This window comes from Doryrhamphus excisus, chromosome 22 (assembly GCF_030265055.1).
Source record: "Doryrhamphus excisus isolate RoL2022-K1 chromosome 22, RoL_Dexc_1.0, whole genome shotgun sequence".
NCBI lineage: Eukaryota > Metazoa > Chordata > Actinopteri > Syngnathiformes > Syngnathidae > Doryrhamphus > Doryrhamphus excisus.
The window spans coordinates 10,002,999-10,030,451 of record NC_080487.1 but is presented as its reverse complement, the minus strand read 5'-3'; the positions used below and the strand labels follow the sequence as shown (position 1 = coordinate 10,030,451).

Below are 27,453 nucleotides of genomic sequence, written 5' to 3'. Positions count from 1 at the left end.
CATCGTAGCACAAAGCCCCCGTCTTCAACATACAGCAGGCCATTCTTTTAAGGGAGCGCTGGACAGATGAGCCGCACACAAGGATCCCTCTGATCCGAACAAAAAACGTCTTTGAGCGTATGGAAAAAGGAACCCCGTCAGGTTGGGAAGACGGTGAGTGGAATATTAAACATTCTCTCCTCAATGCATATCGTTCCTCGCTTTGGATGTGAGGTGCAAGAAAATTCATTCTTTTAAACTTGTGTGAGTGTGAATTATTTACAGACGGGGACGGGGGGGTGGGTTGTGGAATACAAATGTCACCAGGAACACCGAATGAATGTGAGGAGTTGCTGTGTGTCGTTACCTTCTAATTCGGCGACTGACCGGATGCCTTCCGACTTGCTTGCACAATTGCCCAAAAAACAAAAAAACACGCCCAGCCGCATAAATATCGTCTTTCACTTCCCTTAAAGTTCAAGTGTGCCCACTCCATGTGTCCGCTAGGCCCAGATATTCCGGATTCTCTGCAGTGGGTGTGACAAATCCATTGACTTGCCTCGGTATTTCTCGCTGGGGCTCCACCTGGTCGTCCGCTGCTGCTGCTGCTGCACCGTCAGCGACGGCTTTCGCCTTGGCCACGAGGTCCAGGTAGTATGGATTGTCAAAAGCGGGTGAGTTAGCGGGGACCAAGTACCTGGGGTTCTCCACGCTGTGGCCGGACGTGAGGCCGTTGGGGAGGCGTCGATCCACCTTGGAGACTTTGCGAGGCAGCGTGGTGGGTCGCTCGGGCTTGAGCTCGTGAGCTTCCTGATTGACGTACTCTGGATATGTAGGAGATGAAAGTACAAGTACAAAGATTATCCATTAGTAGCTTGTCCTCGTTAGAGTGAGCTGGAGCCAACCCCATCTGGGTGCATCTATACATCAGTCATCCATCCACGGTATCTGTCCATTCATGATCCAACTACCCGCTTACTAGTTAGTCCAGAACTCTGTGGCACGGCTTTTAACAGGAACCAAAAAGGGGGAGCACATCACCCCAATTCCAGCCTGTTCGCTTTAGGATTGATTATTAAGATTTTATTGTTTGTTTTTAAGGCGTCGAATGGGCTGGCCCCCCAAATACATCTCGGACTTCATCCAAATTTACTCTCCAGCGCGGTCACTGAGGTCCGAAAGACAGTTCCGAGTTGTGGTGCCTAAGACCGAGCCTTTTCTGTGGTTGGCCCCAAGCTATGGAACTATCTTTTTATTTTAATTGGCTTTATTTTTATACTTTTATTGCTTGTTTTTAATATTTTAATATCTATTTTACTATTTTATTTCTTATTTGATCTTTTAGTTTTGGATTAAATTAAATTTGTACCTTTATATATTTTTATTTTACTAGTCTGTGCAGCACTTTGGATACTCTGTTTATAAAATGTGCTATATAAATAAATATATATAAATAAAATAAAATAAAAAAATAAAAAATAAAAAATAAAACACCCTGGACTGGTGGCCAGCCAATCACAGGGCACATATAGACAAACAACCATTCACACTCACATTCATACCTATGGACAATTTGGAGTCGCCAATTAACCTAGCATGTTTTTGGAATGTGGGAGGAAACCGGAGTACCCGGAGAAAACCCACGCATGCACGGGGAGAACATGCAAACTCCACACAGAGATGGCCGAGGGTGGAATTGAACCCTGGTCTCCTAGCTGTGAGGTCTGCGCGCTAACCACTCGACAACCGTGCAGCCCTGTAAATGTTACATTCATTCATTCATTTTCTCCCGCTTATGGCCAGCCAATCACAGGGCACATATAGACAAACAACCATTCACACTCACATTCATACCTATGGACGGCCTAATATAAATATATATATAAATATAATATACCTCTTGAGGATGTATTTGGCACTCACCTGGCAAGGCGTGATTGTGACCGTAGCCGTGGCTTCGTCTGGGCAGCGAGTGATGAAGATGTTGAGGATGAAGAAAGCCATTAGGCCCATCCACCTCGAGCTCGCCCTGGCTCCCGTAGGTAGGGTCTTTGCAGTAGCGCCCTGGGCTGGCCGGCGGCAGCGACGGGTCATCCTGAGGCCCGTCCAAGAAGACCGAGTCAGACTGCCCGCCGGCGGAGGGGCTGCGTGCCAGCGTGGGGTAGTGAGGGCTCCAGGTGCCGTTGGCGGTGCCGGCTCCGATTGGCAAGGTCGGGTACTGATTGCGGCCCAGGGTGCTGAGGGAGGAGTACATGCTCCGGGGGGCCGCCGTGGGAACGGGTGGCTCGACATCCAAGCCCTGATCCCGACTCTGCTGCTGCGAGATTCCGCAGAAATCGTGAACATCTGCAACACCCACAGATGGAATTTTCTAAAAGAGCCACTCACCCTGTAGGATTGGTGCCTGGACGGCCCGTTGGAATGGGCGCCGTCTCCCTGACCCCTGGGGAAAAGGTTGGGTTGAGGCACCAGATACTTCTCCGCATCCAGCAGTTCCCTCATGTTGTTGTCATCCTCTTCAAGAAGCATCCGGAAAAACTGGCTGTCCACTGGGCTCGACAGGCTCATCTGCTCGTCGTTCTGTGAACACGCCGCCACCGCCGCCGCAAAGACATCTTGTTTCATTCATTCATTCATTTTCTACCGCTTATCCTCACGAGGGTCGCGGGGGGTGCTGGAGCCTATCGCAGGATAGGATAGGCTATCCTTCGGGCGAGAGGCGGGGTACACCCTGGACTGGTTGCCAGCCAATCACAGGGCACATATAGGCAAACAACCATTCACACTCACATTCATACCTATGGACAATTTGAATTAACCTAGCATGTTTTTGGAATGTGGGAGGAAACCGGAGTACCCGGAAAAAACCCACGCATGCACGGGGAGAACATGCAAACTCCACACAGAAATACCCGAGGGTGGAATCGAACTAGGGTCTGCAAGCTGTGGGGCCTGCGCGCTAATCACTCGCCACCTTGCAGCCCTGTAAATGTTATATTCATTCTTTTTGTACCGCTTATCCTCGCGAGGGTCGCGGGGACTGCTGGAGCCTATCCCAGCTGTCTTCGGGCGAGAGGCGGGGTACACCCTGGACTGGTTGCCAGCCAATCACAGGGCACATATAGACCAACAACCATTCACACTCACATTCATACCTATGGACAATTTGGAGTCGCCAATTAACCTAGCATGTTTTTGGAATGTGGGAGGAAACCGGAGTACCCGGAGAAAACCCACGCATGCACGGGGAGAACATGCAAACTCCACACAGAGATGGCCGAGGGTGGGATTGAACCCTAGTAATATCGGAATCATAGTCTGGAAATGTGTATTTGATGTGGACAAGTGAACTCATTAAGCAACAAAACAACGGTGGTCTTTGGATTGATCCATGGGGAACACCATGCAGGACAAAACTAAAAACAATCGCAGTGTGTTATAACTTATCAGGTTTAACGAAAAGTACTACTCGTAATTGGTGCACTGACATGACATTTGACATATTTGTCAAGAGCTGGCCGATGGTGGAATCGAACCCTGGTCTCCTTGCTGTGAGGCCTGCGTGCTAACCACTCATTCTAAGTGCAGCCTATAAAAAAAACTGTATTTAGTTATTTCTGCTTTTTTCTTGTCTTTTGTCCATTCAGTCATTCATTTTCTACCGCTTATCCTCACAAGGTCGCGGGGGTGGAATTGAACCGTGGTCTCGTAGCTGTGAGGTCTGCGCGCTAACCACTCGATCGCCGTGCCGCCATCTTGTTTCATTCACTCTTAATTTCTACATAAGAACAAAACATCTTGTTCTATACATACCTGGATGACTACATAGCGAGGTGGATCACGAGCCATGGTGGAAAAATCATTCACCAGGTCTTTGAATCTGGGTCGGCTGTCAGGGTCGATCATCCAACCTTCCAATCAAAGTGACACGAGAAAAATAACAATGAGTGATAATGTGGGGATTTTTTTTTTTTACCCCTTATGGCAGTTCATGGATATTTTGTCTTTTGGTTTTTGTCCATGCCCAACTCAAGTAACTAAACCATACAGTATGAGGTACAGTACTAACATTTAACCATGATCATATAGACATCGATGGTGCAGATGAGAGGCTGTGGCAGTCGCTCTCCCCCCTCCAAAACATCTGGGATTTCTCTTGCAGGGATCATGTCATACGGTTTAGCGCCAAACGTCATCAGTTCCCACACCGTCACTCCTGATGGGGTACAAAATGTTAAGTCATTTTGACTGCGACTAGTGTATTTGTATTCAGCGGAGAAAGACACTAACCATAGCTCCATACGTCACTTTGATGTGTGAACTTCCTGTGTAGGATAGACTCCAATGCCATCCATTTAATTGGGACCTAAAAGCAGAGTGGGAAATATTATTCACTCATTTTCTACTGCTTATTCTCACCTCCTCTGTCTTCATATGAGAGGCGGGATACACCCTGGACTGGTGGCCAGCCAATCCCAGGGCACATATAGACAAACAACCATTCACACTCACATTCATACCTATGGACAATTTGGAGTCGCCAATTAACCTAGCATGTTTTTGGAATGTGGGAGGAAACCGGAGTACCCGGAGAAAACCCACGCATGCACGGGGAGAACATGCAAACTCCACACAGAGATGGCCGAGGGTGGAATTAAACTTGGGTCTCCTAGCTGTGAGACCTATACACTAACCACTTTCCGCCGTGCTAAACGTAAACATTCAGTCATTTTCTACCGCTTATCCTCATGAGGGTCGCGGGGGATGCTGGAGCCTATCCCAGCTGTCTTCGGGCGAGAGGCGGGGTACACCCTGGACTGGTGGCCAGCCAATCACAGGGCACATATAGACAAACAACCATTCACACTCACATTCATACCTATGGACAATTTGGAGTCGCCAATTAACCTAGCATGTTTTTGGAATGTGGGAGGAAACCGGAGTACCCGGTAAAAACCCACATGTGCATGGGGAGAACATGCAAACTCCACACAGAGGTGCTGGTGAGCGGAATCGAACTCGGGTCTCCTAGCTGTGAGGCCTGTGTGCTAAACCACTCTCCACCGTGCAGTAAATATTAGACATTTTAAAAAGGCTAACGGCGATGCTACTTTACCTTGCCCCCGTCTGCGTGATATTCTGTCTCGTCTATATCAAGCAAGCGGGCCAAGCCAAAGTCTGTGATCTTCACGTGGTTTGGGTTCTTCACCAGAACATTTCGGGCTGCCAAATCTCGGTGGACGAGGCGCACCTCCTCAAGATAGTTCATCCCCTATGTCAAGAAAATGATACCACCATTCAATGTCGAGGAAGACAGATAGTTCCCATTGAACTACCAAACATGAGAAAAACACATTTCACACAGTTTGTAAGTTTGATCATTAGTTTGTTTTCAGTGAGTAGACTAACCTGGCATGATATTGATATGATATTGATATGGCTGTTAAAATGTGTTTGTAATGTTAGCACTGTGTTAACACTGCTGTCCTGCCTCTGTTGTTGTATGTGATACAAGTCATCTATTACATTGGACAAGTGTAGAGTTACTAGGTATACTTGGTTAACATGATGAGACTTATTTAACATTGTTGAAAAATACTATACAGTGGTCCCTCGCCACTCAAAATATATTAAAAAATCATGTTGGAAGCATTTTCAAGCATAAATACTTGATAACTCATATCTTTCCAATCTGTGTGGCCAACGTGCTAGCCACTCGGCCCTCTGAAACTAATGTGCACAAATGTGCAATATTTCCATCACTGCCTCTGTTACTATCTCAATCATATTTATTTATTTAACAACCCAATACAATACACTCATATGTGACTTCACTCATCTGTATACACCAGTCATTATTTGCACTATGACCCATTTATCATTGCACTAAAATTAATATATCTGCAATATGTCTGCTCCTGCATATGCTCCTGTGCAATACTATGTGTATATTTTGGATATCTTGTATATATCTTGTTAAATTGTCTTTTTTACTCTACTTTTATATACTTTTTTTTTAACTTGACTACTGCACTGAAAGGAGAAGCTGTCCAATCTTGTTGTACATCTTGTATAATGACAATAAAGGCCATTCCATTCCATTCCATTCCATTCAACTAATTAACGTAAATTGTAATAAGGTTCTTTTTTTTGGGCAAATGTATGAAACATTACAGTGCATTTCTTACATCAATCAAAATATAACTTTCCTTTATTTACATTTGTATTCAACTATCTGATCACAAGCCCAAAAGGAGTAGGCTGAAGCAAAAGCTTATAAACCCCTTTTAGCAAAATATAATCATGTTCATGCCACAGTCTTGTTTTCCCCTGTTATTATTATTATTGGAATATTATTATTATTGTTATTATCATTATTGTTATAATTTGTATCATTATTACCATTATTATTGTTATTATTATCACCATTATTATAATCATCATTAATATTACCATTTTCATCATTATAGTTGTAAAAATGTTTGGATTTTTTTTATTATTATTTAATTTTACCGACTTCATTGCTTCTTGTCGAGTGCTGTATCAATCCACATGTTGTTTTCTGAAATCCGCAGTATTTGTGCTTTTATTGTCAATTTATTAGCCCACTTTTCCCCCCTAAGTGTAACATTTATATATCATTTTCTGGATTGCATGTGTCTAATATTGTGCTTTAAAAAACAAGAACTTGAGACTGTGTCTGAACAGGTGACCAACTCAAACATCAGTTTCTTCTTGTTAAGCCCTACCTTGAAGTTTTTAGACCTGCTTTTAGTTTGTGTGAGTCTAGTCTTGTGCATTAAAAAATAATGTTATGTAATGGATAAGGTTACCTTAGCAATCTGGACACACCAGTTGAGGAGGAACTGGGAGCCGATGCGGTCCTTGTTCTCCCTGACGTAGTCCAGGAGGCAACCGTACGGCATTAGCTGAGTGACCAGCTGCACGGTAGACGTCAAACAAATGCCCAGTAGACGACACACGTACGGACTGGCCACACCTGCCATCACGTACGCTTCCTGGGGAAAGACGAGACAAAATGTTGAAATAGTCTGCAAATGGGATTCTTATGGTTTGATATACAATACACACATCAAGGATCTCTTTATTGGCCTTTGGTGAGGTGTTCTCTCTTAAAACCTTGATGGCTACCGGTATCTTCACATTTTCCCCGTCAGGAGTCCAGATTCCCTGCAGAATGAGTCAAAATATGTAAATAATGATCCAATGATGAAAGATTTGTACACGTTTCCATAGTTTTACATGCAGAAAATATCCATACAGTGGTGTGGAAAAAGTGTTTGCCCCCTCCTAATATTTTTTTTTTATGTTCAATGTTTCAAAAATGTGTTAATGACAACACAACTGAACCCCAAGTGCAGTTTTAAAATGAAACAACCCCCAAAAAGAAAGCTGAGAAGCATTTGATCGATCAGTCTGGAAAAGGGGGCGGCACGCCGGTCTAGTGGTTAGCGCGCAGCTAGGAGACCAGGGTTCAATTCCACCCTCGGCCATCTCTGTGTGGAGTTTACATGTTCTCCCCGTGCATGCGTGGGTTTTCTCCGGGTACTCCGGTTTCCTCCCACATTCCAAAAACATGCTAGGTTAATTAGCGACTCCAAATTGTCCATAGGTATGAATGTGAGTGTGAATGGTTGTTTGTCTATATGTCTATATGTGAAAAAGCGGTAGAAAATGAATGAATGAGTCTGGAAAAGGTTATAAAGCCATTTCCTATGCTTTGGGACTCCAGCAAACCACAGTGAGAGCCATTAACCACCAATGGCAAAAACATGGAACAGTGGTGAACCTTTCCAGGAGTGGCCAGTCAAGCAAAAGTACCCAAAGAGCGCAGCAGTGAGGTCACAAGACCCCACAACAACATCTAAAGAACTGCAGGCCTCTGTTGCCGCAGTTTAAGGCCAGCGTTCATGACTCCACCATAAGAAAAACACTAAGATAACCGCAAGATAACCGACTTCTGGTTCCGGTTGCCATTTTGTTATCAAGCTAAGGATGCTAAGAGGATGTTAGATATGCGTTGATAGATGAAGAATACAGTTGGATTCACACGGTGTATTAATAACTTGAAAAGATGTCCACCATATTGTACGCTAACTGCAATCTGATGTAACATTTTGCTAACATTAACCCAAAACACGCAAACTGTGGGTGGTGCTACTTTAATTTAAATATACCACCAACCTTGTAAACGGTACCAAAAGCTCCAGCGCCCAGAACCCGGAGCTTTTTTAACTCTGTTTCCTTTAGGATGCGCATCTGAGCCTGATTGGGTGAAGCCCCGCTGGGTGTCAAAGGCTCCACCAGCTGTGAAAGCACATTCTTCCATTAGTAAACACTTCATCTCCGTCACATTTCATTTTAGTGCTTGGTGTCCACCTCGTGCTCCTGCAGGATCCTTCTCATTGTTTCCTTCTTTTTCAGTTTCTTCTGCCTCTTCAGGTAGAAGATGAGCAGAGCCAGCAGGATGAAAAATAGCACCACGCCACCCACGGCAGCTGCGATAGTTGTGGCTGGTCTGCACAGATAAAAAAAAGCTTTTATTACTCATTACTTCCCAGTAATTATTTTTATTTTATTTTTTATGCAAACAGACCCTGTCTTGGTGTGAATGGGGCAGCCTCTCTCGTCCATCTGAGTGCAGCTGAACCAAAAAAAACACCGGGAGTGAAGATTGTTCCTGCAGTGTGTACAAAGTGTCCTTACAGTGTTGCTTGGGTGTGTCCACTCACGATAGGGTGCAGTTGGTGTTGCAGGGCAAACAGTGTCCTGTGGCATTGCTGTACTTCCACACGGTCTGTTGATCCTCCTTGACGCCGCTGGGGCAGTGATCCACGCAAGAGTCGCCGTCCTGAAAGTTCTGGCACTCTGTGCACTGGTCTGGACCCTGCAGATAGAATATGTTTTGCGTCGCTATATGTATGCATGTTTTATATACAGTAAACCTCGGATATATCGGACTCGGATATATCGGAAATTCGCTCACAACGGACAGATAAAAAAGAACCAATTTTTCTGTAATGCATTTCCAATAAAAATTCATCGCATATATCGGATTTTTTATAACGGATTTCGCCTATTTCGGACAAAATCTCCAGTCTCGTTCCAATGCATTTCCATTAAATTTCCCTCGCAAAATTTCCCCCGCATCGTGGCGCTCCGATTCGCCGAATCGTGACAGGCCGCTAGCGTTTGCAGCGTTGCCTGCGCGTCCAGGTACATTGGAAACATAGTCAACGAAGTGCCTTTTTATAACGGATAAAATCCGATTTACGCATATACCGGATATAAATCCGATATATGCGTAAAACGGACATTTTCCGGTATACGCATATAACAGATTTCGCTTATATCGGACAAAACCAGTGGGAACAATTGAATCCGATATATCCGAGGTTTACTGTAGATCCGTTTAACTATAATGTTTGGACATTTCGGGACTGTTTCTGTGTCTCCTTCCTGTCTCACCTGGCCGGAACAAGAGACAGAGCCATTAAGAGGTCGGCACTCTGCATGGCAGGCGACGCACAAGAATCCATCGATGTACTCTCGTACCGGCCTGCAAGACAAACAATATTATAATTCAACAGGCAGCAAACAAGCAGCAGCATTTAGTTTTTATTCGTTATATTGCTGACCCCTGATTGAGGTCACACTGCTTGACACACTCGGTGCCACGCTGGAGAGTCTTGCAGGATACACACTGGCTGGGCCCCGGTCCCCAACAGCCGCCGTCACACAACGGGTGACAAACACGACCCTCGGCTTCTGAAACATAAGAAAGTAACCTTCAGAAATGCTGCTTCAGCCACGTCAAAAATATTGGCATAACTTAAAGCATTATTAACATATTGTACAAATGCGTTTACCCACCACAAAGTTGTGGGTCTTGGTTGCGGTTGACGATATAGTGGGGACCCTGGGTGGGATGGAGGAGGCTCTTCCATGGCAGTGAGTTAGTGTAGCATAGCTGAGAGTTGTTATGCAACAAGATGAGACCTCCGCTGATGCTGCGTAGTGAACGCAATCCGAGAGACTGGATGTGCAGATTCTGAACAGCTAGGGAAAACACACCCCTGAAATAAAAGAGATTTTTAAAAAAAAAATATTTTCCAATTAATTACATGATGTGAAATGCGTTATGACACAGCATTGTTGAGACACACGGTCATGAAAAGTAAAGGGAAGAAAAAACAAGATTGCTATTTATTTACACTTGCTATGACCTAGTTTGTACGTGTTGTTCCTGTCCTCATCCACACTGACGGTTACTTTTGTCCTGGCAGCTGCATGTTTCCTGTAAAAGCAGCTACGCTGGCTAATAATTAGCCTTTATAACCCTGACCGTGGCTCAAATGAAACACAGAGGTTAAAGAGAGAGAAAGAAAGAACAGACAAGGAATCAGATCAGTGGCACGCAGTGACACAGATAGTGATAATGTTTGGGATGCGGGGTGCTTGTATTTATTTGGTAATGGTAATGGTTTTATTTCATTTGAACATGCATCCCATAATCAGTTCACAGTTCCACATGTCCAAAAGGAGTAGGAAGAAGCAAAGCTTATTAAATCCTACCCCTCCATCTGGTACTTTTACAATCAGTAACTGTTACATTTGTTCACTTCCTGCTTTCCTAATATAGTTTAATAATTTAGTTTTGTTTTATTTATTTTAAATTGTTTTTATTTTAATTTTTTTATTTTAAATGTATTTTTTTTTAATTTAAACATTTTTTAATTTTAATTTTTTTTATTTAAAATGTAAAAATTTTTTTATTAAAAATTTAAAAAATTTGTAATTTTTAGTCCCGTACCAAAGTACGAGGTGATATGAGCATCCAATGCCATAATGGGTACCATAGTAAGTGTCAATATAGTGATATATATACAGCACATCATGACTGGTTCAAGTATTTGTGATTTTAGAAATAAGGAGTTAGTATGTTCTCTGGAGGCGGAATTATGAATTATCCTTACTGGCCTTTTTTGCAGTACATTTAGCGAGTGAAGATTGCTTTTATAGTTATTAGCCCATATTTTGCTTTGTTCAACATTGAAATATTTCTGGCCACCTTATGTTGTATATTTGTATATGATGAGGTTTCCAGCTCATATTTTCCTCTTCCATTTGAACTGTTTTCATTTTTCTGTGTCTCATCTTTTGTCTTTATAGTACATTTCCGTATATGAAGAAATGTATGCACTAATGTAGCACTGTCATCTGTGTTAACTGACAGACAGAATCTTACTTGTAGAGCATCCGGCCTCGGATCACCTTCAGGTTCTCAAACACAGACAGGTCAGTCCAGTCTTCTGGCCAAGCACTGATGTACAAATAACCTGCACAGCAAAATCCAAATGAAGATACAATGTACACAATGCAGAGCCAACAATCTCTGTATTCATGCTTTGCTGCGCAAATAATAACTCTGTGTCAAATATGTCAAAGTAGCAGAACTGTTTATCTTTGTTTTATCTTTTAAAAAGTACAAACTGATCAACCATGCTCAATACCTGTAATCTCCTCCAGGTTCTTGAAGGCACTTAGCTGTTCGAGAGTCAGGCCGGATGTGTTGGCAGCGGCGTCCCTTCATGACATCAACGTTTCAGAGTTAAAAGTTGAAATCAAGACTCATTTCCGGCTTTTTGCATTCGGTCTTATATTTGAAAACTACAGAGGACACGACTTACCGAGTAAAGCTCTGAGGGAGGAAAGCCAGACTTCCAAATATCTTCTTACAAGCACTGAATTGCGCTACATTGGAAGACGTTACCATGGTGACGCCGTGATTGTCCATGACGCCGAGGTTGTCCATACCCAGACCATAACACACTGAAAATTAAAAGTTACGAGTTAAGTACAGCAGCCTTTAAGGTTAACGTCTGCTCTGGTTAGAGTTTTTTTGGTTAACATCCAAGGTTTTTTTTTTTGCAAAAATGTTGCCATGGCTGCATTCACCTGCTTGGTTAGCGTACAATGTGGGGCATAACAAAAAAAAAAAAAGTATTTGTGCTTGGTTTGTATACAGAGCCATCTTGGATCAAGACCCAAGACAAAATCTGGCAATACTTACCTTTAAGTACAGCAGCCTTTAAGGCACATACAGTACATTTAAAGCAATGAAGTCTGCAAAAATGCACTCTTGTCCATCCATTTTTTCAGTGAGTAAAATGTTAAAAATGCTTTTACTTTTTAATAACTGTCAAAAAAAGAGAATGCCCTCCAAACTCAAGCTCCGTTCCACCCTCCCTTTCTTTGCAAAACTAGCTAAAAGTGATGTTAAATGTTCACTTTTCATTTTGTAATTACAGTAAACCTCGGATATATCGGATTCAATTGTTCCCACTGGTTTTGTCCGATATAAGCGAAATCCGTTATATGCGTATACCGGAAAATGTCCGTTTTACGCATATATCGGATTTACATCCGGTATATGCGTAAATCGGATTTTATCCGTTATAAAAAGGCACTTCCTTGACTATGTTTCCAATGTACCTGGACGCACAGGCAACGCTGCAAACGCTGCAAATGACGTCGTATAGCGGCCTGTCACGATTCGGTGAATCGGAGCGCCACGATGCGGCCATCCGATATATGCGAGGGAAATTTAATGGAAATGCATTGGAATGGGACTGGAGATTTTGTCCGAAATAGGCAAAATCCGTTATAAAAAATCCGATATATGCAATGAATTTTTATTGGAAATGCATTACAGAAAAATTGGTTCTTTTTTTATCTGTCCGTTGTGAGCGAATTTCCGATATATCCGAGTCCGATATATCTGAGGTTTACTGTATTTTTGCATCATCTTCTGTATGTATAACAATAATTAATATCTGTAAGTTTGTTTTGTGTTGAAATTTGTCTGGAGTAAAATAGTACCTAACTTTTATTAATCTGATTAAAAAATGTAATTGCTTGCAAAAAAAAAAAAAAAAAAGTTACGAGTTAAGTCAAGCAGAATTAAGTCAACTAACTAAAGTCAGTCCCCACCTTTGGGACAGTCCCCTTCACATTTTTCACATTTCTGTGTCTCGTCCCCATTAGGATGGGAGATGATGACTTCCTGGTTGGCTTTGGGGCAAACCAATGTGCACGCTACATCCATCGCCAGATAGTTATCTAAAGATAAGAAAGGGAGAACGGGTCGTTATTAATCAATAGCTGCAAAGTGGCGTGTTGATTATTTCTTGAAGGAGTTTCTTCTCACAGGGACATGTTTTTACACAAGTGGCTCCAAAGTTGAACTTCTTGTCTGGGTTAAGCTTGGTCTGAAAGGTGACGGGATCGTAGATGGTGGGCGGGGGACAGTTGTCTTTACACACGCCACTGTCATTGAAGTGTCGACACGCCTGCGAGGAAGACGCAGACGACTCACAATTACTGAGGCGGGGAATCTAACATGTTGTTTCGAAGGACTGTTTTCCTATTTACCAGACAGTCTGAATCTTTGGGTCCCGTGCATCCGGCGGCACATTGCATGTGACAGCAGTCATTGGGCAGGGGGCCTTTACACCGCTGGCAGCCTGATGCACAACTAATACGCGTCACTGGAGGCAAAAGTGGACCAATGAGCAGTTATGCTAGGATACAAAAATGGTGCCTGTGCAGTATAAGGGTTGGACATAACTTACATGTTTGACAGTCTTGTTCGGTTTCGCCCCAACAGCTGTTCTTACATGCAGGTGCGCAACTTGGACCTGTTTTAGTAAAAGAAGTCAGTGGTGTCCAAAGTGCGGCCTGGAGGCCATTTTTGACCCGCAGTCGTGTATTGCCCCTCGGCATGTTATTAGATATTGCGCTAATTTGTCACCTATGACACAAGCTAGTGAAGCTTGTGCATCACTAGCCAAGTTTTTCTCTTTCTGAATGGAATCTTTCCGAAAGCAATGGTATACATGGAAAGGAATATTCCAACATGCGCCGCTATAATCAACCAGAATAGTCAATAGCTACGTTTACATGGACCCAAATATTCCAATTCCATTCGGGTTATTTGCTCAAACGGAAAGAATGTAACCTTTGTATACACCTCATTCCGAAAGAAAAGTGCCAAACCAAATTAATATATAATCGGATTCCCAGGGGTGGAATATTCCTTTCCCTAATCCGATTGAGGTATCTTGTACCCGCTCAAACGGAAAGTTGTCAGACTGCGTACTTTCAGCGCATGCTCAGCTGTGACGTAACACGCAGACGTCTCTCAGGTTTTGAAAATGGCGGTGAGCAGTCATCACTGGACTACAGCGGAAAGTTTGTTTTTGATACAAACTTTAAAAGAACTGAACAAGTTGCTGCTTTAAAAAAAAAAAAAGTGTAGCAACTGTCCCAAAAAACGTGGTAATCACACTCTCGTCCGCCATCTTCGATGAATCATGTGATGTTGTGTACGTTTTACTGCGCATGCCCCGTTGACTATTCCGTTTGATTATAGCGGTGCATGTAGACAGGAGATTGGATTATTCCTTTCCATGTATACACTGTTTTCTGGTCATTCGAAAAAATTCCATTCGGAAAGAGGAAAATCTCCTCATGTAAACGTGGCTAATGGGGCATGCGCAGTAAAGCACCAACATCACGTGATACCAACTTCCTCCAGTTTTTCTTTCACTTGTTGGAATAACTCCGTATTGCCAGTTTTTCCTTTGTCCAGTCTTGAAATTTAGTTTGAATCAAAAACAAACTTTCCTTAGCAGTCCAGTGCCGATTGCTCGCCTCCATTTTTTTTTTAAATCAAACGTCGTCTCGAGCTGCGTGTTACGTCATATCTCAGCATTTGCTGAAAGAACGCACCCGGAAACAGGAAAAGATAAAGTTCAATCTTGCTAATATTTTATAATTAAGCTCGGCACATGTTTTATATAGATATGTATTTTCTTTTTTAATAAAAGTGGACTTGTGAATGGCGTATAGAAGGGTTTAGATTCTGTTCCACAGATGGTGCTAATGCACACCAAAGCTGCTTGCCAACCGCCAATAAACAACAGAAGAAGAAAAACAACCGCAGTCTGACAACTTTCCGATTGAGCGGGTACAAGATAACTCAATCGGATTGGGGAAAGGAATATTCCATCCCTGGGAATCCCATTATATATTCATTCGGATTGGCACTTTTCTTTCGGAATGAGCTGTATACAAAGGTTACATTCTTTCCGTTTGAGCAAATAACCCGAATGGAATTGGAATATTTGGGTCCATGTATACGTTGCTATTATGCACAAAATGTGTCAAGGAACCCCCCATCCTGCAATTATTCTGTATGTAGCACTCGGTGGAAAAAAGTTTGGACAATTTAAGACAAGTTTTGGAAAAGTTTCATGTTAAAAATGGTTGAAGAATATCAAAATGATATGCTCACAGTTCGAAGCCCGAGGTTGCAGTCGGTACTGCTTGGCATGGATGTTCTGTTCGTCCAAAGTGTCCCTCCATTGAATGTTCTCGGGCTCAGGAAAGCAGAGATTGGGGTTCCCCCATATATAGACCCCGCCCAATAGGATCTCTGCACAGGGAGAGTTATTTAAATGAAGTTGAATTCAATTGAAACAGGTCTGAAAGGGCAGTTTCGGTTTCCCTAACCTGTGAGGCTACGGAGTCGAAGTGTCCTGAGTCCACCCTGTTCACCCTGAGTGTTATCCTGCACCACCAGAGCATAGCTGGAATTGTACAGCTGACTGCCTCGGATAATCCGAAGGTTGTCCAAAGGCAGTAGGCTCACTGATACATGGGCCACCAGCACATAGCCCTGTACCTCCACAATCCCCTAGATAAACAGGAAACAGTTAAAAGGTGACTATGAAATAAGAGTGTAACAGTAGAAGGGCTTGACATCTACATGTACATGACTTTTGCATTCGTTCACTAAGTGATAAATGAATGAACACCTGTAGAAAGGAGAGGTCGGGCTGTCCGTGAAGGTGCGTGATCTCCAGGTTTCCATGGACGACCTGGCAGCCAGTGTAGAGCAGCTTTAATGTCTCGTAGTGGTTTCCCAAGCTAGAAGGCAGGGCCAGTTTCATGTCTGTTCCCAGGCATACTGCAACACAGATGACCAAGCCATTACCATTACTTATGTGTTTACATTTGTGATGAGAGAAATTAAATGGCCATTCCTACTTCACTTTTAAAATACATACAATTATACATATTACAATAACACACACAAACAATATGCAATGTATACAAATACTTCAACTTGCTGATATAGTTCATCTTCAAACAGCTAAAATAATGCATACGGCTAAAAATAACCAATTAGCTAAAAATGTCATCCAATACTTCTCTACAAGAGAGGAGAAATATGATCCCAGGGAAGAAGTACATTTGAAACACTTCTATGCTAGGACTACGTTAAAAAGCCATAGCATTTCAGTATGTGGAATCAAACTATGGAATGGATTGAGTAAGACCCTCAAACAATGCACAACGATGAGCCAATTCAAGAAACAATACAAGCAGTTGATGTTTGCTAAATACAAGGATGAAGAGTCTTGAACCAGTCATGATGTGCTATATATATATCACTATATTGACACTTACTATGGTACCCATTATGTCATTGGATGGTAAAAAATTAAATTTAAAAAAATAATTAATTAAATGTAATTTTTTTTTCAATTACATTATATTAGGAAAGCAGGAAGTGAACAAATGTAACAGTTATTGATTGTAAAAGTACCATATATATATATATATATCACTATATTGACAGTTACTATGGTACCCATTATGTCATTGTATGGTCATATCACCTCGCACTTCGGTATGTGACAAAAATTAAATTAAATTTAAAAAAATGTAATTAAATGTAATTACATTTTTTAAATTAAATGATATTAGGAAAGCAGGAACTGTTACATTTGTTCACTTCCTGCTTTCCTAATATAGTTGAAGGTTTTTTTTGTCATGTACCAAGTATGAGGTGATATGACCATACAATGACATAATGGGTACCATAGTAACTGTCAATATAGTGATATATATGACCTTAACGCACAATATAGTGCGCACAATATATCACTATATTGACAGTTACTATGGTACCCATTATGTCATTGTATGGTCATATCACCTCATACTTCAGTACATGCCAAAAAAAACCTTCAACTATATTAGGAAAGCAGGAAGTGAACAAATGTAACAGTTACTGATTGTAAAAGTACCAGATGGAGGGGTAGGATTTAATAAGCTTTGCTTCTTCCTACTCCTTTTGGACATGTGGAACTGTGAACTGATTATGTGATGCATTCAATTGTAATCTGATGCATGTTCAAATGAAATAAAACCATTACCATTACCATTACCATGTATATGTTTATTCATATCTATTTTCCACTGGTCTCAATGTGCTGAGATGCCCCATAGTGTGTCACATAGCAGTACTACATTCCAGGGTCATACAACATTACAATCCACAGCAGGTTGGGGGTTCACATATACACGCATAGCTCCCATGCTTTAGTGTGCAGTCATACAGTGGAGGGTCCCTCCTCCTCCTTTTCTCTGAGGTTATAAATGACTTCCTCTGGCAGGCTTCCAACAGCCCCTCAATAGTCTAAGCCACTTTTCCTGCTGGAGCCCACCACCACTTGGTGCTATCTGCGTCCCTTCTTTTAGAGACATTGTTGGGATGTGTGATAAGATTTTAATAACACATTAAGGGCTCAAGTCATGCAGATCACCGAGCAGGTCCGAATAGTATGGAAGGGCCCTTTTAAACCTGACGGGAAAACCACTGTCACCGCAGCAAATGCCGCCAGGGTGGACAGTAAAGCCGCCAAAAATACACACCCACTCGTCACAACTTGTGTCAAATGACAATTCCAGTGCTTGAGCGATGACATCAGAATAAAGTATTTTACTTGTAAAATCTAATAATTAAGTCACTAAGAGATGTATTTATATATTTATACGTATATATATGTATATACAAAGTGTATGCAACCAAGTGCATTTTCTATTTCTACATTGTGCGCTAAGCTCCTTCTCAGTTTCTTCTTCTCTTGTTTTGTCATTGTTCGTTCAACGAAAGTCCCTTAAGCAATGCCTGAGTCTGTGAGCAATGCATTATGGGGAGCTGGCTACCTGCCCTGGAAAAAATATGTTATACTATTTAATTTTTTGGCATTTTAATAATCCACTGTGTCATTGGATTTCTGAAAGATATCAACTTCAAATCAAATCAACTTTATTTGTAGGGCACTTTTCCTGCAAGGACATGCAACACAAAGTGCTTTAGAGAATTAAAAACAATTACCACAATTAAAAAGAAACCCCCTCCCTCCCACCCTCTATACTAGACACACACACACCATCACACACAGTGGGGAGACATTGCCTAGCACTGAGGATCAAGGAAATGCCACCTTTGGGGCCGTCCACACTGGGAGGAGCCGCAGGCCGTACCATGGGGGGACAAGCACCCGGGCCCCCCCCGACTCCGACACACGGGCGGACCCCCCACACCAAAGGGAGGAACCCCCAAGGGACCCAAGGACAGCACACCCTCAGTGTGGAGGACCCCCTCTGAGGAAATACTGCAGTTAAAAGCTAAGGACTAAGAGCATAAAATAGGACTAAAAAGATAAAAACTTAAGAAAAGTTTAAAATATTAGTTCAAAGCCTGATTAAAAAGGTGTGTCTTTAATCGTCTTTTAAAAATATCAACATATAATCACCATTGCAGGTGCAGCCAGAGGTAATAAAATCCAAAAAAGCTTGTTAATAGTGTTATTGTGGCACTAAAGTTTGATAACTAGTACAGTGGAAGTTCCAGTGAAGCTTATAACCACACCTTTAGTGTGGTGACGTGCCGGTCCACATGCATGGTTGTGTGCGCAGTGAGTTGATAAACAAGACGGCAATGGCGCTAACGTAGCAGTGTGACACATCGAGACAAGGTAACAACAAAGATCATCTGGCCGCTGGGCTTAGTGGTCCAGATCCCTTTAAAAGCTCCACAAACAGAACAAGTTGATCCGACAGGACTTTCTATTAAGTTTAAATGACCTTCACGATTAATACTACATTGAACCGTTTCAACGCTGAGATTACTTCCCGCCTCTGTGAACATTTTTCTCCCTTCACTCTGCGGCCGAGAAAGGGGGAGAGAGAGAAAAAAAATAAAAACATGTGTTGCTCAACAGACAAGCTGAACAGGATCTGAACAAGACTGGAGTTACATAAAAGTAGTCCTCACTCATGCCCTCTGTCATGTTAAGATTACCATCACAAAGACAACTGGCATTCTGCTGCACATAACACACACACATACACACACACACACAAAAGATGCACATTTACTACTGCTGTGTGGGAGCAGCTGCATTTGACATTAAATAGATGGATTGTATCAAAAGGTTCAGACAGAGTGCAAATTGTTGAATAGTAAATGAATGTGAAACTAAACCAACACAAGGAAGTAGAACAAAATAAACCACTGCCAAAACATTAGAGAAACCGGCACAATCTAATGAGGTTTGGTTTATTTCTCAGCTCATCCCTCACTTTCACATTGCAGATGCATGCCTGTATTTTTATTTATTTTATTATTTATTTTTATTACCATGCATTTCTACTTACAGAACTTATACAGCGTATGTGCCCAATTAACACCTCTATTCAATTGATTATCAATTGGTCTATAAACTGGAATAACCACTGGGGTCTCCAATTAGGAACAGGTCAAAAGTATTAACAGCTGTGGCTGTAGGCAACCTCCTGAAGTAGCTTGTGTGGTAGAGATGAGTGAGAGGGAAATAAACATCCATGCACATGTCAATATATTGAGGCCGGCAAAATTATCGACTTTGTTTTTATTTAGCGCTCATTTCATGGTTTTATTGACAATCGTGACAGGCCTAATGACACAGTTATGTCTTCCATTCCACTTTCTCATGCACTCAAAATCATTATTACATGTTTAAAAAGCTTCTGATTAATACCCCGTCCTCTTTCTTTTACAAAAAAATAAAGAGCGCAGATAGAATTAGAGCATTTATGTACTGGAAGGTGTGTCTAAGAGTGTGATCAAAATTCAACGCATATACGGTAGTTTCAAGTCGGGTTGGGCAATAATTTTTATATACTGGTATAAATTCTTCCAATTATAAGAACATTACTTATACCAGTATAAATGATCATTTCAAATGGTTAAAAGCAGAGTTGTTGAACTAAAATGGCAATAAATATCGGCAAAAGTTGACAGAACCTACTCTTACGGAGCGTGAATGTAATCTAGCAGGGTAGCTAGTTTAGCATGCTCATGCGGTTGCGTCTGTGTGACTAGACTGCAAGATTATATCATGTACATACTGGTCATATATTTCATATTATCTTGCAAACTGTATTTGTATATAACCCCGGGTAAAATTGTTAATACTTGGGTTGTTTATATTGTTTATTTTTATATTGTGTATTTTGTACTGCTTAACTGATTCTGTTCTCTGCTGCTGTAAATGCAAATTTCCCCACTGAGGGACGGATAAAGGCATATCTTATCTTATCTACAGCTGGATGAGTATATTTTCAGCGCGTTTTACCGCTTTAATGTAAGAAGCGTTTTCCAATGCCTGATGACTATGTGCAAATTCAAAGTGAAAGACAACGGGAAGCCTGTTTATTCTTGCACCCGTTTGCCGTCTAACTATGCAATCCAGGGGTCTCAAACTCAATTTACTTGGGGGCCACTGGAGCTTGGGTCTGGGTGAGACTGGGCCGCATCAGGTTTTCCAAAAAAAAACAAAAAAAAACTTCGCTTTGGTTCCAATTTTCTACAATAAAAGCTCTGATAAAACATTCCACTGTTCTCAAATATCTTACTTTTTATTTTCCTACACAAAATAAAATGAAAAATAAATAAACAAATCAAGAATAAAGAAAATCAATCAATCAGTAATAAATAAATAAATATAATAATAAAACGGCAAATAATAAAAACTTAAGAAACCACATATAGTTGGTGGGTAGACAAATTATTTTTTTCAGATTAAAATGAACAAAGCATTATTAGAGCCCTGTAGACATGACAAAACACGACTATAGTCACATTTATACTCTTTTTATTTACAACATATTGCGCAACTGCAGGGTCTTGAGACACATGCTAACTCGCAAACTAGAGAGCTAGCGACCTAAACGGTAGCCTTCAAGTTATTTCCTTTAAACTTAAATAGCCAAAAACTTACCACTTCCACACAGATAGAGAGGATAACTATTAACAGTTACTTAACCTTTAACATGAACATTAATCAAACGTAATAATTTTTTTCTGGGTACATGATACCATACAGCATCCATATCAAACTTGCGCGGGCCGCACTAACATTAAACTTTCATATCAAGGCGGGGGCCTCAAACTAGTGAACTGCGGGCCACATTTGGCCCGCGGGCCGCGTGTTTGAGACCCCTGGTTTAAGTTAATTTTATTTTGGAAATTGCCACTACATATAGCTATTACAGTTTGTCACCTGGGATAGGCTCCATCTCACTCATAGCCCTAATGAGGATAAGTGGCATACAAATGAGTGTCAGCTTTTGTAATGACTCATTAGATTGTGCAAGTGTACATAATGTACACAGTAACAACACATATATATACACATATCAAGGCGGGGGCCTCAAACTAGTGTCCTGCGGGCCACATTTGGCCCGTGGGCCGCGTGTTTGAGACCCCTGATGTAAACATAAGAGTGTGATAAAAAAAAATCTTACATATGCAGTTGGAATTGCATGGGTGACTACATCTTCCTACCTTATATTATATTACATAGAACGTTAGAAATGCTTTACAACTTGAGACACGTGTATTTAATTATACTGGTTAATATTTGTAGCTTTTAGTACAGCACTCCATTGATCATATGATAAATATTGATACATGCCAAGTCCATATTGTCCAACCCTAGTTGGTTTCCGCCAAGGTCTGATAACACCATGGCCCCTTCCTCAGCTGTTAGATTACTAACATGTCGTCTAGACTGAGTGAGTCATGGCTGGCCGGCTTAACGTGAAAGTGCGGCCGACTTCAGCAGAACTTAATCACTACGCAGTGACTTCACTTAAATGGAAGCACTGAAGTGGGACAAGCACATGAAGCGACTTCATTGCCATCTTTGTACAGGTGACACAGGTGATACAGCTCTGGTATTGAATCGCACTGGATTGTGCGGCTAATGTTGTGTATTCGACCGAGCAGAAAGTGATAACAGCCTCTTGACGGTGCTCATACTGAACATTGACACTGTGGACTAAAGTGCACCAACCAGTTCCCCGACAACAGCGCGGATTTGTTTGGTGTGTCACAATGTGTGCAATGGTTATTTTTCAAAATGACACCAATTTCAGCTGCCAACTAATGAAAACAGACAGCCTTCATCCAATTGGTGATGCATGGTAAGATTAATCAATGTTATTGATTTAAGTATGAACGTGTCATACTAACCTCTATGAAAAGTGCTTTTAGTCGTATTGATTTTCAAACATTTGCCTCAAATCCAAAAGCATCTGCATGCACTGGCTTACATGACAGCCAAAGCAGCCGCCCCATGGCCTCGTGGTTAATATCGGAATCATTCATTCATTTTCTACCGCCTATCCCTGCAAGGGTGCTGGAGCCTATCCCAGCTATCTTCGGGCGAGAGGCGGGGTACACCCTGGACTGGTGGCCAGCCAATCACAGGGCACATATAGACAAACAACCATTCACACTCACATTCATACCTATGGACAATTTGGAGTCGCTAATTAACCTAGCATGTTTTTAGAATGTGGGAGGAAACCGGAGTACCCGGAGAAAACCCACGCATGCACGGGGAGAACATGCAAACTCCACACAGAGATGGCCGAGGGTGGAAACTTGGGTCTCCTAGCTGTGAGGTCTGCGCGCTAACCACTCGACTGCCGTGCAACTTAAACATTCTTCATTGATTCATTCATTCTCTACTGCTATCCCAGCGGTCTTCCGCCGAAAGGCGGGGTACACCTTGGACTGGTGGCCAGCCAATCACAGGGCACATATAGACAAACAACCATTCACACTCACATTCATACCTATGGACAATTTGGAGTCGCTAATTAACCTAGCATGTTTTTGGAATGTGGGAGGAAACCGGAGTACCCGGAGAAAACCCACGCATGCACGGGGAGAACATGCAAACTCCACACAGAGATGGCCGAGGGTGGGATTGAACCCTTGTAATATCGGAATCATAGTCTGGAAATGTGTATTTGATGTGGACAAGTGAACTCAATAAGCAACAAAACAACGGTGGTCTTTGGATTGATCCATGGGGAACACCATGGAAGACAAAACTAAACAATCCCTGTGTGTTATAACTTATCAGGTTTAACGAAAAGTACTACTCGTAATTGGTGCGCTGACATGACATTTGACACATTTGTATTATCACTTTCTTTTTTGCATGTGAAGCTTAAATTAGGCTGCACAGTGATCGAGTGGTTAGCGCGTAGACCTCACAGCTAGGAGACGAGGGTTCAATTCCACCCTCGGCCATCTCTGTGTGGAGTTTGCGTGTTCTTCCCGTGCATGTGTGTGTTCTCCGGGTACTCCGGTTTCCTCCCACATTCCAAAAACATGCTAGGTTAATTGGTGACTCCAAATTGTGCGTAGGTATGAATGTGAGTGTGAATGGTTGTTTGTCTATATGTGCTGGCTGGCGACCAGTCCAGGTTGTACCCCGCCTCTCGCCGGAATAGGCTCCAGCTCAGCCATGAACACACACTTTATACCAGTGATTTTCAACCACTGTGCCGCGACACACTAGTGTGCCGTGAGGAATTATCCAATATCACTTTTTATAATTAACATTTATTAATCATCATTTGCAAATATTATGTCAATATCCATGTATACGTGGACCCAAATATTCCAATTGCATTTGTTTTATTTGCTCAAACGGAAAGAATTTAACCTTAGTAAACGCCTCATTCTGAAAGAATAGTGCCAATCCGAATGAATATATAATTGGATTAACAGGGGTGGAATATTCCTTTCCCCAATCCGATTGAGGTATCTTGTACCCGCTCAAACGAAAAGTTGTCAGGGTGCGTTTTTCTTCTTCTGTACTTTATTGGCGTTTGGCAAGCAGCTTTTGTGTGAATTAGCGCCATCTGTGGAACAGAATCTAAACCCTTCTATATGCCATTCATAAGTCAAAAGAAAATATATATCTATATAAAACATGTACAGAGTTGAATTATAAAATATTAGCAAGCTTGAATTTGATCCTTTCCTGGTTAAATTTATCATATCGCATGCTCAGATATGACGTAACACGCAGCTCCAGACGTTCTTCAGTTTTAAAAATGGAGGCCAGCAATCGGCACTGGACTAGCAAAGTTTGTTTTTGATCCAAACTAAATTTCAAGACTGGACAAACGAAAAACTGGCAATACGGAGTTATTCCAACAAGTGAAAGAACAACTCGTGAAAGTCGGTATCACGTGATGTTGGTGTTTACGTTTTACTGGGCATGCCCCATTGACTATTCTGGTTGATTATAGCGACGCATGTAGACAAGAGATTGGAATATTCCTTTGCATGTATACCATTGTTTCCGGAAAAGTCATTCGGAAAGACAAAAACTCCTCATGTAAACATGGCTACTGTCGAGTGTCCGTGGTGTAAAGACTGTGTGGACCGTGTGGCAACACCTAGCTCGTTCCTCCTATAGACTTAGTGATGTTTTCCAATGTAAAAAAAAACGTGCCATAGCTCAAAAAAGGTCGAAAAACACTGCTTTATACAAACTGCATGGATCAGCCATTACACTAATAATGCAATCTCAAAAGAAACAACCTCTGAGTTGCAAGGCCCATCAATTATGCACAACATAGAAACGACTTAGACATGATTTAATTAGCTACCAAACAAGAATTTTGCAATCACGATGCACTTGTTTGCGCGGTCAGTTAGCTCTCCTCACACTGGCTGGCATACAAGTGTGAAACAATGTCCTCCCTTTTGGAGCCACTAGTGAATAATTGACATAGTCATGATCCTCTGCCACACAATGCACTGGTTGTTGTTGTTGTTGTTTTTGTTTAGATAGCTAGCTAGCTAGCTAGCTAGTTTACCGCCTGCACGAGACAGACAGCCTAAAGTTGCAAAGCAGGTTCTCATATTTGTTACCTGGCCTTCTGTTACTACTATTCACCGTTGTTTGTGTGTGTATATACTGTATATATTTACACACTGGACTCAAGTTACAACAAAAGTAAGAGGTTAAACGGAATTTTTTGTTTTGTTGGTGACAGGTGTGATACTTCCGGTTAATTAGCGCGTCACCAGACATTTTAGATGAGCGCGTGGAGGCGAACGTGCCATTTATTTAAATATTCAATAGTTTGGACTAAAGAAATTCACTCAAATTTGTAGTTTTTTTTTTAGACGTGGAGTGTATTGAAGTCGTGTTGTGAATACGAGAAAGGCTTCTAAAGTCACCCACCTTCTCTGGCCAACGAGCCCGTCACTGCGAGCAGCACGGCCCAGATCAACTGCAAACTTCTCACCGCCTCCATCAGCGCCTCTTGTCCATATTCCGAAGTGGGCTCTCTCTCGCGTTCGTTTCGCCTTTCCCGGTTTCGAGCGGTTTTGCTGTCACACGTTGAAGGAACTCGTCTGTTTCGTGACTTCTCTCCCCCCCACCCACCGCCACTTCCACTACCACCCCTCACAATCTCGAACTTCCTCTCTGGAATTCCGTGCCTGTTGGTAGTAAAGCGTGTAGGCACGCGCAAGACTGGTTTGAGGCGCGCTCCCGTGAAGGCCTGAAAGGGGAGTGGCCGCTCGTGACAAGCCCGCCCTCATTTCAAACTTACTTAACTTTTTCTTAAACTTTATTTACTTTATATGCTTTTTTTTTATTTCATCAGAGTTTATTTTGTTAATGGTGCCCTTAATAAGTCCCCGCATATTTTTAACTTTTAAAGTAACATTATCAATAGGCAAAGTATGTTATTATTGTGTTGTTACTGTGTACATTATGTCCACTTGCACAATCTAATGAGTCATTACAAAAGCTGACACTCATTTGTATGCCACTTATCCTCATTAGGGCTATGAGTGAGATGGAGCCTATCCCAGGTGACAAACTGTAATAGCTATATGTAGTGGCAATTTCCAAAATAAACTTAATTCAAACCAGGGGTCTCAAACACGCGGCCCGCGGGCCAAATGTGGCCCGCAGGACACTACTTTGAGGCCCCCGCCTTGATATGAAAGTTTAATGTTAGATATGGATGCTGTATGGTATCATGTACCCAGAAAAAAATTATTACGTTTGATTAATGTTCGTGTTAAAGGTTAAATAACTGTTAATAGTTATCCTCCCTATCCGTGTGGAAGTGGTAAGTTTTTGGTTATTTAAGTTTAAAGGAAATAACTTGAAGGCTATCGTTTAGGTCGCTAGCTCTCTAGTTTGCGAGTTAGCATGTGTCTCAAGACCCTGCAGTTGCGCAATATGTTGTAAATAAAAAGAGTATAAATGTGACTATAGTCGTGTTTTGTCATGTCTACAGGGCTCTAATAATGCTTTGTTCATTTTAATCTGAAAAAAATAATTTGTCTACCCACCAACTATATGTGGTTTCTTACGTTTTTATTATTTGCCGTTTTATTATTATTATTATTATATTTATTTATTACTGATTTATTGATTTTCTTTATTCTTGATTTGTTTATTTATTTTTCATCTTATTTTGTGCAGAAAAATAAAAATTAAGAAATCCAATTAAATAAACCCACAAATAAACTACTAATTAACCCCAACAAAATATGATCAATAAACAAATAAATAACAAGATAATATTATCAAGTAATCCAAACAAAACAACAATAACAAAAAATAAATCAACAGATATTAGAAACCTAGGAACACACTAAATAGCTCCTACACTATTTTTTTTTTTACCGATGCTGCACCCCCTTTCACTTTTTGTCATACCCTCCACTCCATTGTCACAAATGAGAAGTAGGAGGAAGAATGAAGTCCATTCATCCCAGTCTCCCCAGTGGTCTCCCCCACCCCACCCCCATGGGTTAGGGTTAAAGTCCAATATAGTACACATATCTACAGGGAACGAGTAGTCACTTCCTTGTATGCAAATATGGAGCTCACATATCTGCTTTTAGCTGCAAAATCCCTGTGTATCAAGATCCTTATAAATAAGAATCGAACCCACAACCACCTGAGTCATACCATAATAAAAGGTAATTTTTTTAATACTAAAAAAGAAATCACACAATTGAGCAACATCCTTTATGAATAAAGAATATTTTATTTCTTGGAGGAAATCCTGTATATTACTGTATGTGAAGTGGAGGCAGTGATTGTAGTGCACAGGATGGCTGCTAGGGGGCAGTATTAAGTAAGGAAACTGTCGAATGTACAGGGTGTATTAAAAAAGCAGCCTCTCCAAAAAGTAGCACTAAAAGTA

At 41.5% G+C, this 27,453-nt stretch overlaps 1 protein-coding gene across 4 annotated transcripts; it reads right to left on the bottom strand.

Moving 5' to 3' along the window:
• Positions 1-254: 254 nt before the first annotated feature.
• Positions 255-25,697, bottom strand: erbb2 (erb-b2 receptor tyrosine kinase 2). 4 transcript variants are annotated; one of them, XM_058061367.1, is made up of 27 exons: positions 25,464-25,697; positions 15,882-16,033; positions 15,577-15,760; positions 15,359-15,499; positions 13,635-13,700; positions 13,435-13,550; positions 13,211-13,352; positions 12,994-13,122; positions 11,691-11,832; positions 11,514-11,587; positions 11,249-11,339; positions 9,874-10,076; positions 9,639-9,768; positions 9,469-9,559; positions 8,733-8,887; positions 8,597-8,644; positions 8,380-8,518; positions 8,185-8,307; positions 7,072-7,170; positions 6,813-6,998; positions 5,096-5,251; positions 4,270-4,345; positions 4,049-4,195; positions 3,793-3,890; positions 2,368-2,559; positions 1,903-2,293; positions 255-803 (listed from the first exon to the last, which is right to left on the bottom strand). In XM_058061367.1, exons 1-27 carry the CDS (start codon positions 25,534-25,536, stop codon positions 457-459), a joined length of 3,891 nt encoding a protein of 1,296 aa, XP_057917350.1. In that variant the 5' UTR covers positions 25,537-25,697; the 3' UTR covers positions 255-456. The 4 variants fall into 4 exon arrangements, with proteins under 4 accessions (XP_057917350.1, XP_057917352.1, XP_057917351.1 ...); XM_058061369.1 differs by having other exon boundaries at positions 1,903-2,290; XM_058061368.1 differs by having other exon boundaries at positions 1,903-2,296; positions 9,639-9,765.
• Positions 25,698-27,453: the final 1,756 nt, after the last annotated feature.